This window comes from Morone saxatilis, unplaced genomic scaffold, assembly GCF_004916995.1.
Source record: "Morone saxatilis isolate NCDOM2014 unplaced genomic scaffold, NCSU_SB_2.0 Contig15, whole genome shotgun sequence".
Lineage (NCBI taxonomy): Eukaryota > Metazoa > Chordata > Actinopteri > Moronidae > Morone > Morone saxatilis.
This window is the reverse complement of record NW_023339707.1, coordinates 18,276,961-18,289,937: the sequence shown is the minus strand read 5'-3', so window position 1 is coordinate 18,289,937 and position 12,977 is coordinate 18,276,961. Positions and strand designations below refer to the sequence as shown.

The following is a 12,977-nucleotide window of genomic DNA, read 5'->3' as shown; positions in this document are numbered from 1 at the left end:
AAACAAACCTTTCTTGTATATATATATATATATATATATATATATATACATATATATATATGACCTGTGCAGATACAATATGCAAAAGGGCAAAATTACAATTCCCTGCAGATTTGTGGGTAGTACTAATAATTACGGTAAAAAGAATGCACGTATGAGATGGAAAACAGTGGATTTGGGTCAGTAGGTGTGAAAACATATGAGAAAATTGCTAAATCAAGATACACAGGCACCTTGCAGCAATGTAACATTTGTGATTTCAAATAAAGGTCTGTCTTATCTTATTTGATGAAAATTTGGTGAAACATACAATGAACCTGTCCATCTTTGGAAGGGAAGAAACCATCCAAATCCTCCTGAAGCCATTCCCCAAAAATATATTTTACAGTGAGAGAGTGATGTGACATGTTAAGTACTGTTTGTGGTTTTCATATATGTCTTCAGTTTATCTCATCTCAGTGTAAACACAAAGTGTAGAGAAGAGGGGACGACCTGTGTGGCAATCATGGTAAAGGCAGATGACCTCATGGCTGAGAGCTGAGTCGAGCTGCCAGAGATAACTGGAGAAAGCGATTTGGCTTTCAGATTAAGCTAAAAGCATAGTATTTGTCACTCACAAAAAAGGATAGGACCATTAAATGCCACAACACTAGTAGAATCAATATTTCCTGACAGAACAGTAGGCTACAGTTTTAAACAATTTTGGATATTAATGTACTGTGTAGAGGCTAACTTCTGTAGATTAATCCCTGAATATACAATATACAAAAAGTAGAAACTTTGTTTGCTAATAAGGGTTTTATTTATATGACCAGATATTCTTCTCTGTAATTCTAGCAGTTAATTACTTAACATTCTGCTTTATCCGCCTACAAACAAATTCAGTTGCAAGTTCTATTAAGACCAATGTTTCACTACTTACACACCCCAGCACACCACACTATCGCTTGGCTGTTTTTTTCGCATGCAACTGGAGAGAACAACTCTCAAGAGTCTTATTCTTATGATGGTTTGAATTATAACTAATGGAGACTAATGATGAGATGCACTAGTGTCAACCCAGACACAATGATACAATCTCTCTATGTAGTCACTCAACCACTGTATCTACCTCCTGCATGTATACTGAGGTGTGTTTACTGTGGGTAGACTGTGTGCATGTCTGTGAGTGAGAAAAGCAATTTTAATCGCATTCATACATGCCAACCTGCATTTTGTGCCTATTTTATTCCTTAGTTGTCACTAAAATCAACTACCTTACTGCAAAGCATATTAAAATCATGTCAATTCTCTTGTCTACAGTGAAGTTTGATGACTGCATGGGGAATGAAGCGGTGGTTTTCCAGAGCAGTGACCCTTTCTTCAGCGTGCGGACAGATGGGTCAATTTTTGCCAAGGGAGAGGGAGCCAGCCTGGATGAACCAGTCCAGTTTAAATTGACAGCAAGTGGTCCACACACTCATGTCTGGGAGACTGTGATCCAACTGGCACTAATTGACCCACCTTCATCTCAACAAAATGAAAATGAGGTGAGTTATACACTTACTGCACATGAGCACAGACAAACACAAATATCATGGTTCAAATTTCAGTTATCATCCCAGAGTTTCTTCTTCGTGTCAAATTTTCTCTAGTGGTCTGGTGATAGTAACAACCAAGAATCAGGTCAAAACTCCTCAGGGTTTTAGAGAGAGAGGGAGAGACTGGAGCAGGAAGAAGTAGCAGTAACACATGGTTAAAAGTGATAGAATCACACAGCCACAGGGGGAGAGTACGATTCCCCTCAGTCATAAGCTGTTATTGGAAAACATCCTGTGCCTTGGATACCCCAGGGGTCCTCGACTCTTCCTCTTCTATTTAAAAGCTGTCAGAGGTCAGACGAGGATTGAGCAGCCTGAGCTCAACCTTCCCCATAGCTACAGAACCACAAGGCCAGATCTGATAGTCAATATCAGCACGAGTGTTAATCAGATTAGGTAACGACAACACACATGATTAGGGGCCCGTGTTTTCTAACACAGTGCAATTCTAGACATCTCATGCAGGAGGTGGGCCAGTATTTCCTGACAAGATCAAATCAAGCTGAGACAGATGTATCACTTACAAGACATAATGACTGAAAAGGATCCACTAAGTCTCGATACTTGGTTCTTACCGGCCATAGAAACCTGCTAAAATTTTATAGCAGCCTAAACTTGTGTGTGAAAGTAATGTAATTGACAACATTGTGAAGCAGTTATACTCTGTTTTTATAGTAACAAAAGATCAAATGACTGTTTGTAATGTGAAAGGGTTTCACTTTTTAACTACATAGAATTATCCCCTGACTTTTTTAGTTCCTTTCAGTTCTACAGGGCTTTATATCTTCTTTCAGCTCACTGTTTTGGTTTTGCAGCTCAAAACTGTAATGTTCAGATTCAGTTTCATGGTTCTCATAGTGCCATTTTCAGCTGTTTTCTGCAGTTGGTTTACAGTGTACATACCCAGCACCAGCAAAAAGACAAAGTTAGCGACTAGCTGGTGATCATAGTGGAGCATTTAAAAAAAAAAACAAGACATTTCCCTGAGGAGTTGGTGGAGTGCAAAACAGAGCATAAAGGAGAGTGAATATTGGACATGCTTTCATCAGGTTTCCATAAACACGACTCCAAATGCATGTTGAAGTTGCTCTGTAAATGCTGGATGTATATGTCAGAGTTGTGTTTACAGTTTGTTTTTGCTGCCCCAAAGTGGCCAAAAAATCTGTATCAGAAATAACAAACACCCTCTCATTCAATGTTCATTTGTGTATCAATAAAGATGAATATCAATTCCACAACCAATACGTGACAACAATTGATGACAAAAATGCACATTTTGGCATTTAATTAAACGTCATGTACTTATTCTAGTCCAGATTCTGATGGGTGGCTACATCCCATTTACACTAGGTCATAAGGCAGGCATCAGTTTATTGCCGTGCTAAGCCAGACACACAGACAAACACTCAGATATGTAAGCACACAGATCTTGAACATTTTAGATGGACTTCAGAATCAATTTTCAACTGTACTGCCATCACTTTGAGTCTTAAAATAATCATAGCCCATAATAAACTGTGAACTTAAGATGTGTGTGTGAGCAAAAGATGAACATAAAACCAGTACAAAAATCTAATGCAAGCCAGGTTAGTTTAATTGATTGAAGCAATCTGACTTTTCCAAGTAGTTCAAGTTTTATTCATATTAGTATTTAGATTTTGAGAGCTAGCACATGAAACCATTTTAAACCAGAAAATAAATAGCTTTCAGCTGGATTTTCTTTGCATAGCCAGAAAACAGAAGAGATGGCACAAAGTCAGTCATAAAATCATAGGGGCGGAGTGGGACATCAGCCAAAAAAGGATCTATTAGTAGGAGTGGGTGTAAGGATGAGTATGTTGTTCTGGCTCTGAATAGGCTGGCCTTTATTCTCATACTTTTGTAGCTCAGGCTGCTTCAAACTATTCACTGCTTAGTATGGTATGAGCCTGAGTATTAAGCAACAGTTTGTCAGCGGTCAAGCGACTGGCTATTCTACTTAAGTTTCCAATGAGTCAACTAATGAAAGGATCCCGAGGAGTCATGAGCAGACAGACAAACAGTTGGAGGGCTAGACTGGGTCAGAGGTCAGAAATACGTTACATGTTGGAACAAACATGTTTGCAGCGAGAGCAGGAGCAGAAAGCACGGCACTGAGGCAAAATGTGATGTTTCATTATGGAAATGGCGCTTTGTGGCGTGCTCTGTTGAATAATAACTTCCAGATGTCTGGGTAGCCAGGGGCTGGCTGATATCAAAGCGTGCAGGGTTTTGGGGAGGCAGTGGCGTGGAGGGGAAGAGCTGGGACCCCGGCCAGCTGGCTAAGGCTGACGGCACCAGGGCTGGGGGGCCGCATCCATTTCACACTCAGTGACTCCTGTTCACATAGCGTTAGTGTGCGTAAGCGTGAGTCTGGTATGTGTGTGAGAATGCTATTTGTTTGTGCTTTTTTTGTGAGAGATTAAATCGGATCAAGTGTGAATTATGCTAATTTTGTGCGAAATGTTCATGGCTGTCTTTGTGTAGCACATAAAGTGTCTTGTGTTTGGAGCCTATAGGTTTTATCCGTACTAAGTGTAGGGTTGCATGTCAAAGAGTGCAGGCCACCCGCTGTGCTGGATTGAAGGAAATAACACACATTTTTTAAATCTCTGGAATCTGTGAAGCTAAGCTGTCGTTAAAAATTCTGATATTTGACTCCTGTGTGCTTCTGCTTCTTATCCTACATCTTTCATAATAGTTTGAAGAACTGTTAGGACATCTCCGCTTAACTTGTTTTTTAATCAATTTCATCACCTTCCTGTACTTTCTCTCTTTCTGTGTGAGTGTGAATAAGAAAGAGTGAATCTGAGCTACAGGGTTTGATCAGAATTACACCATGGCTAGAGAAAAGCCCACTTAAGCCTTTTGCAGCAGTGATGGGCACAGCTCTTTCTCTGCCTATCCGTGTCTCTTTTCTCTTCATCTTTTTCTCTCTACATCTCTCCTCGGGGAACTCACTAGTACCTGTTAGCATGTGTAGATAAAAGGATCTGGAGCATGACTTATTTAGGCAGGGGGAGGAGAGGGGGGTCACATCTGCTTCTGACAACCCTACTCCTCATCCCCCTCATTCCATCCCAAACATGTCTCGCTCCACCTCTGCCTACCCTCAGCGCACTGGTGGGATGTGGGGCAACCATCCCCTGCAGTCAACCCCACTAAGCCTTCCCTTCTCTGAAGAAAAAGAATACATTTGTCCAGACCCAGCTCACATCTGTCTCCTGCTCTGCTGACAAACATTGTTTGCGCACACAGGCATGTTGCTCTTGGCAGAGGTTGGTCTCCTGAATATGGACTGAATGCAAAAGATCATGTGCATGTGTCAGTGAACTTGTCACACAGTACAGTGAACATGGGATATAGCAACATGTGTTTTGGATTGTTAGTCTCTCATATACAATACAGTAGAGGGGGTGCTTTTTGGGCCATGAGCATGAGAGTGAGCTGCTCAGGCTCATGACTATGATCAAGTTGTTGTTTGTTTTGGGGTAATAGCACCCCTAGTGTCCAAAGAGGACACTGCTTCTTTCCCTCAAATATAACTGGAAACAGAAACAATTTTAATGTTCTGAATTTTACTGGTATTGCACAACACAAAACACATTTTTTATTTTAATCTTACTGAAATTGTATATTTGTTTTATTGTATTTTATTGCATCATTTTTCTAATCAAACAGTTGAGACTGAAAAGTAGTTTACAAATACCAACTTTTTGTAGACTTTCAATACCAGTTTCTTACCATATATTTAAAGCTGCTTTTAATAAATATTTTTCAATTTACAATTTATCAAATGGCCAAGTGTATGTAATGGGTGTCGCTTGTAGTGGTAAACCCGCAGGGAATTATCACCTGGCTCTGTAGTTCCCCTCAGCTCTACAGAGCATTTAAGTATTTTAAAACTGATTATTGTGGTTATATAACTTTACTGTTTTGGTTCTGTCTCACCACTCTCATCAGCAGATGTTTCCAGATGCAGACAGCTGCTTTTAACAAAAAATCTCAGATAAACCCACTGTAAGCTACACCAAACAGAATACAGTCAAAGTCAGGGACCAGCTGGTTGGCGTATTAAAGCATATAGCAACTAAATATTATGTAATAAGCTACATTTTGTGAGAAACATTAATGCAATATGCAATATGTTTCACTGTGTTTTGTAATAAACTATTACATATTGTGGTAGTCATTACAAAATTTTATAATTATGTAATAACAAATCATCAGATCTTTACACGTTATATTTTTAGAAATTAACATAAATTAAACTTATCACATATTAAATTAGACTCCTATGAGATATGGTGTTATATTTGACTCTGATCTTAGTCTAAATAACCACAAAAAAGCAGTAACAAGATCAGCTTATTATTATCTTACAAATACAGCCAAATTCAAGGTCCAAACAATGTGCTCACATTGTTACAAAAATGCAGGTGTTACATAATATGAAATTGAAAATGAAATTGTATCATATTATGTCCAATTATGACTTATTATTCCCTCAGTAGTTGGTGGAGACCAAACCTAAAATGAGAATGGATTCTGGATTTACATTCATCAGGTGCACATAAACACAACTCTAAATTAATACTCATAGCTTTGTGTCTCCTCAACATTAAAATAGACTGTTGGATAGCATGTTGGTCATATCACCTTAAAAAGTAATATAATGTCATTGTTGTTTAAAGCCAAAAAAGAATAACATTTCAAATGGCAGCCATTTTTCCACCCCTCATGCCAGATGGAGCAGCAACTGTCTTTCAACCTAATGCCAAAGTATGATCTCCTCTTCTACATACCTTTACCCGTGTAACCATCTCTCCCTCTGCGCTGTTGCATGCCCTAGATTGTACAGTACATGTTTGAAACGTAGCGCTCGGTTGATAAAACTGAACACGACACTTTAGACCATACCCCTCCACACCCCACACCTCTACCCACCCACACAAACACATACACACCATATGCCAGGTTGTTTGACACATTTCCTTTAAAGCAGCCTTAAAAGCTTTTCTCCTGGGCGTCCATCTAATGAAGTCAGCCTTGAAAGCATTGTTTCCGCTGGCAGATACAAGCCAACCCTCTGAGGGATCTTGACCAGGCAAGAACAAACGGAGGGAGACAAAGAGAAAACACTTTTTATAGACTGCATTGTACAGGACCCTCAACTTTCAATATGTGCCAGAAGCCATTCCCATCTTCCAACACTGGAGCCTGCTTCTGTGTTGTATTTTATTTTTATTCTCAAATGTCAAATGCTGGGGAGGAACTGCAAGGCTACATATTGCACAGAAGTAATATAAAATGAAAAATTGGAAGAGGTATTAAAAACACTAGCCTCTTTATATGTAAATGTATGGTGATTGAACCTCTTTCTCTTATGCTCACAAGCCCAGATCTTCTTGTACTCTGACATGAACACCTTCCCCTGCACACACACACACACACACCTACACACACATACATACATGGACACGGAGCATGCACATATTCTCCACTCTCTGCCTTCACTGTTTTCTTTACTATAACACAATCACGTCATCTACCTCACAACCAAACACATAATCAGGCTACTCACTCCCTTGGCCAATAAGACAAGAGCCTTAACTAGGGTGAACAGATGTCTAATATCCTGTGCTTAGATTAAACACACAATAGTAATCACAATTTAAAAAATCTTTGGTTCTAGACTATGGCTAGGATTGCTAAAATCTTATTGATAAAGACTTAAACAGCAAACATGTTTATTTCTTTTCCTTTATGGATGTGTTTTTCACTCATGGCTCAACTTCATGTAATTCATTTATACCCTTACCAATACATTTGAATAAAAATGTTTTTTGCTGGTATATACACTTTTTGTACGTGCAGGCACTTAACTAGGTTCTGGTACAGATGATTTCCACTATTCTTGATTGCTATGTTAAAGGTCCAGTGTGTAGGATTTAATGGCATCTAACAGTAGTTGCAGCTCACTTCACCCTCCCTTTCCAAGCGCGAGGGAGAAACTACAGTGGCCACTTAACATGCAAAAAACAAGAGCCAGTGTGTGGTTTGTCCGTTCTGGCTACTGTAGAATCATGGTAGCTTAACATGGCAGCCACCATGGAACGTGACCCGCTGCATCTGTAGATAAAAACGGCTCATTCAAATGTAACAAAAACACAATGATTATTATTTTCAGGTGATGATACACAAATGAAAACATATCTATAAATATTATATTAAATTTCTTACAATAGATCTTCTTAAATGTTACACACTGGACCTTTATACAATTACATCTGCAAGCATATTAGTGTGTGTGGTGTGTGCTGTCCACCATTGTGTATCCCTGTATCTACAACAGCACTTCATTCAAACAGCATTTCTTCAAATTTTATTTCATGTTTTCTGTCTCCATTTCATCTGCATATTTATATGCAGTTTTATGCATTTTAATTTTTGACAGAGCAACCATGCAAGAGAGAGTTCATTGCTATCATCATTGGACCACCCTGTATCAATAATGGTTGAGCAAGTGAGTGCATTGGTGCCCCAGAGCAGGCATGACAAAGACATGACCTGGGAATTTGTTGGGTCTTGGTGGTAGGAGTGTTTGGTAGGTGAAGCTCTGTGCCGCTGTTTCACCTGCTGGTGCACCATCAGCCTAACACAGCCCAGTGCTCGAGGAATCACTGTTATTAAGACTAGCTGTCAGGAACCACTGACTGGAAGGAGAGATGGAGAAAAACAATAACACTGCAAGAGAAGGGCATGAGGGGGCACAGGAGCAAGGGATAACTCAGGAGAAAGTGATTGAGACATAGAGTTCAATTGACACATAGCTTTAGCAATGATGTGACATGCAGGAGATTTGAAGGGGGGTGCTAAATGACCGAAATGCATCTCCGCTGGTAACCTGCCACCCCCCCTCTCCATCCCCTAGTAGCAGAGAAAGGGGGGTTGTGCAAGTTAGAATCTATTGCCCTGACCATGGCTCTGAAATATCAGTACCCTAACTGATAAATCCAAGGCCCTGTCTGTGGTGCTGAAGTAGCAGACGGATTTGTAATTGTGCCTTTTTATTCCTATAATGTTTCTATGATCATTCAGTAGCGTCTGTGATGCTGAAAAAAATACAAAATACAAAGCAAGATATTTGATTATATTCCCTCAGGTACCTTTACTAGCCAGCTAGAAATACTGGCAATTAAAGCTCTCTTACTGTATTTTCAATGACTTTGGTTTGTTTCTTCCCACTCTGGAAGCATCTGTAATGAAGCAGAATCTCTGTAGTTCCCCTTCATGTGTTTTGCTGCATTTCCACATGAGGACATTCATTTAGGGATATGCTTGAGATAGCTTCAGCATTTGATGTAGCTTTTTCTGACTCATGGGTGAGTTAATGTTCATGAGGAGATTGAAAATGGGCCCCTTTTCAAGTTCCTTATTTAAGCATCTTTCAAAAAGACAGGTTTGTGGTGGTCATTTCTCTCTGCCTGCAGGGAGTGTGTGAGGGGAGCGTATGATGGGAGAATACTGTATGATTGAAGCTTGTGTCTGTGACTCAGCTGTCACTGTCTACTGAAAGAGGCTGTAAATCCTACCCCAGACATGCTCTGTGTTAATAGACTTTTTATACCCGGTGTAAATGACAAAGTTTATAGTTTATTGCCTTTTTCACATATATGCACAAATACACACACACACAAACCCTCAGATGCAAAGACTTCAAAGAGACGTCACATCTGTGCTCACACTTTACAGCTCTGTCTTGCTCAGTACTGATGCATGATGACTCAAATTAATTAAGAATTTTACTACTGCTATGACACGTTTTCCTTTTCCATGCTTGTTAGTCTTCTCATGTCAGTCTGAGTTACAGTAGGGGTGCAAATAATGAAAGGATTCTAGTAGTTTATTTCAAATGTTTGTTTTTTCTAATGGTTTTGTAAATATTACAGTTAACTACTTATCAAACAAACTGGTAAAGGAAGCAATTTTGTAGATAAATAGAACAGAGGATTTTTGTGGTCTGGTTTATTCAAGCTTGTAAGCTTGTAATTTGTATTTAGTTTATATTTTCTCTTCTCACTGTAATGAATTTCATAATTGCCATGTAGTTTCAACTAATATGGTCAAATTATTAAAACATCAATGATATGCCTTTTGTTTAGCTCTTGGCCTATTTCGAAAATCTCTGTCATTCCAAACAATAGATAGTCTGCTCATTATAAACGTTAATTTACACTTCTTTCCGTCTTTTTTGTTGTTATTGTTATTTCAGGGATTCATTCAGAATGTATGAGGGCCAGTAATAAGGAAAATAATTAAACCAAATCCCAATACATAATATAAGAGGCAATATTGTCTGAAAACCCACTGCTGGTTATCTCCTAATGATCAAAATTCAAAGCAAGTTTTATGCCAAAGTATGATGTGAAGGAATTCAGCCATGTGATGATTCCAGTGGATTTAGTGTATAAAGATGTCAAAAAGGCCCAGCATAATATTTCTACAACTTAATTAAAGTCTGTTCATAGTATGTCCGCACTTAATTTACTTGCAACGTTTTGTTCTGGTAGTATACTACTATACAGTATCATTCTTAAGGTATTTAAGCAGTATTAGAGCAATGATGTGCGTGATTGATCCTTATTCTGGCTGCTATGCTTCCTAATCAACACTTAATTGAATTAGTGAGGGAGCAAGTGAGTAATAGAGTGAGAGATTGAATGAATAAAAGAGTGAATAAGTGTGTGAGTGGATCCATAGCACTTTGTTTCCTTGGCAACATCATGCTTTCTCTTCAGCTATAGTGATGACAGATATACTGTAGGTTACAGAAATAATTAATAGAACCATGCATGTGTGTTGCACAGGCTGCTTTTCATGATGGAGAGTGAGGAGCCAGAGAGCACGCACAAACACACACACTCTCTCTTTCCTCACTACAGTTGTTGTTATAGCCTAACACATTTACTTATATTTAGAGTGATACGTTTGGACAGAAGGAGAAGGTGCAACCAAAATTTAGTATTAGCCACTACCATCTGAGCTGATAATGGGTGAGGTTTTTCCCAACCTGGTGCCAAGGCAACCATAGAAACCACCCACAGAAAATGAAGCAGGCACCAATTTTGCTTGTATCTGAGTTCCCTGAATACCAGCAAAACAACAACATATCAACAAAGAAAATGGTCTTGGAGCAACATTAGCTTCCAAATTCGATTATCCGTTTTTTTTTAATATTAGTTAGATAAATTTGCTAATGATTTCTTTTATTTTAAGCTATGACCTATGATGAGGAAATGTAGGTAGCATATGGCGCAGTTTGTTAGTAGGTTCAGATGTAGCCCACAGCCACAGAGTCGTGCCCTACTGTTGCCCATTTGAAATACAGACCATATGATGTTGCCAGGTGGCTTACACAGCGCTTACTGTATGAAAAAAACACGTATTCACTAATACAATGACTCAACTCCTAAAAAAATCACAAGAATTCTCACTACACACAGATTTTTAACCTAATTAACAATACTAAAATGTTATTCTTGTTGCCCTGTCAATTTCTGCTTTGAGACTTCACAACAATCAGTTACTGTTATCATTAACAGCCTCCTAAATAAAGCCTTGTGTCTTTTTTAAAGGTCACAAAGGAGGAGGGGAAAGTCGCTGAGAAAAAAGAGAGGAAGGAGGCATTCCAAGCACCACCTCCTGTCATCATGTTCTCAGGGTCTGGCCTGAACAGCTCCAAGGGTCTACGGAGACAGAAGAGGGACTGGGTGATCCCACCAATCAACGTGGCAGAAAATTCTCGAGGACCATTCCCTCAGATGCTCGTCAGCGTAAGTGACAGATTTGATGGGACGCATCACTGATTCGTTCTGAATTTACAGCTGGGATTTCTTGAGGGCACTTCACGGATAATGCTGATTGTGGATGTGTGATGAACAGTGATAAAGAACAGAAATACATTAGCATAACTGGTTTGTTCTCCACATCCTTGCAGATGATTATGTTGTGTTGCCCTGATGTAATTATAGCCACAAAATCTTAAGGTATTTAAACAGCCCTGATTGGCCCTGAGAAGTTTTCCCTTCAGACACAGATCGGGCTCCACAACAGCTAAGCAGCTAAACTCTCCAACAGTGTGAGGTCCATTGGGGTCATAGTGTAACAAATTATTATTTCTGCTTCTTCATGCAGCCTTTCTTTCTTTTATCAGGCCATTTCAGAAAGGTTGCCCGAAGTTCAGTACTATTTCTATTGCTTCTTTATAACAATACAATTTGTCACAGAATCTTTACTGAAGCCATAACGCTGGGCCTCCTGTGGGAGAATTTATGAAAAGCTGCTATTCCCAAGCCCAGTGGTTCATCCTCTATTCCCCATTAACGGCTTGATGGCTTAAAGTACAATTAATTAGAGTTAATAACATGAAAAATAACTTGCAACCATGTCTAAGGAAACAGGAATTATACAAATAGTAACACCTCAGCTGTTAGTGCCTAATGATTATTCAATAAACCTCTCCTCATTTATCATTCAAGATTGCAATATGGCAACAACAACTGACTCCCATCACAGCAAATTTCACTTGTGCAAAACTGCTACTTTTAATAAGTACAAAATATCAACACAACATGGTGAGGGTTGGAGGTCGAGCCTGTACAAGCCTGTCTGAGAAAAAAAAAACATGAATAAATAAACGTTTGTGTAAATGTGTTGTCGAGCTGCACAGTGTTTAAAATTCAGAGATTCTGTCACAACAGAATGCGCAGTTTGCCTCTCTCATAGCAAAGCTCTATTCTCTAAGCTTGTGGTGTGCGTTGTAATTCTTCAAAAAAACATCATTCCACAAGACCACTGCTTCATTCCCTGCTCCCACTTTCCTTCTCTCTTTATCTGCAATATCTAGCCATCAGCTTTTCCTCGCTGTTTACAAAACTCTCACAGTTTATCTCTTTTGGGTCTTAAATTGTGCAAATGAAGCATTTCTTTCCTTTTGTTTCTGTTCTTTGTTTTTCTACCGGGTTTCATCCAATCCCCAGGGAAAAGCTTGGGGAGCTGCTTGAAGGAAACTTTTTTTTATTCTCCCTTTTTTTATAGAGACAAAAACATCAAGTCAAAGAGGGGAGAGTTTGTAAGTCTTTGTTTTGGAGTTGGAGTGCTTCTACAGCTGGAGTGTGTCCCATCAGCCTGGAACAGTGTGGCACTCTCATCTGAGCACGCTGAGCACTTCAGTAGTGCTAACAGCAGCCATAAACTGGCAAGACAGTTCTGCTGATACCATGAGCTGGTCAGAACCAGAGAGAGAGGATGGGGCAGGGAGAAAGAGAGAGGGTATCAAAGGAACATTTGAAAGTATAGTGTGCAGCCAAACACAGT

At 39.3% G+C, this 12,977-nt stretch overlaps 1 protein-coding gene across 1 annotated transcript in view; it reads left to right on the top strand.

Annotated features, from left to right (window-relative positions):
- LOC118324325 (cadherin-4-like) overlaps positions 1 to 12,977 on the top strand; it is a 222,494-nt gene that overhangs the window by 149,695 nt on the left and 59,822 nt on the right. The window contains exons 4-5 of the mRNA XM_035656608.1: positions 1,303 to 1,529; positions 11,237 to 11,434. Of these exons, the coding sequence (XP_035512501.1) occupies positions 1,303 to 1,529; positions 11,237 to 11,434 (425 nt within the window). The remainder of the gene's footprint in view (positions 1 to 1,302; positions 1,530 to 11,236; positions 11,435 to 12,977) is intronic.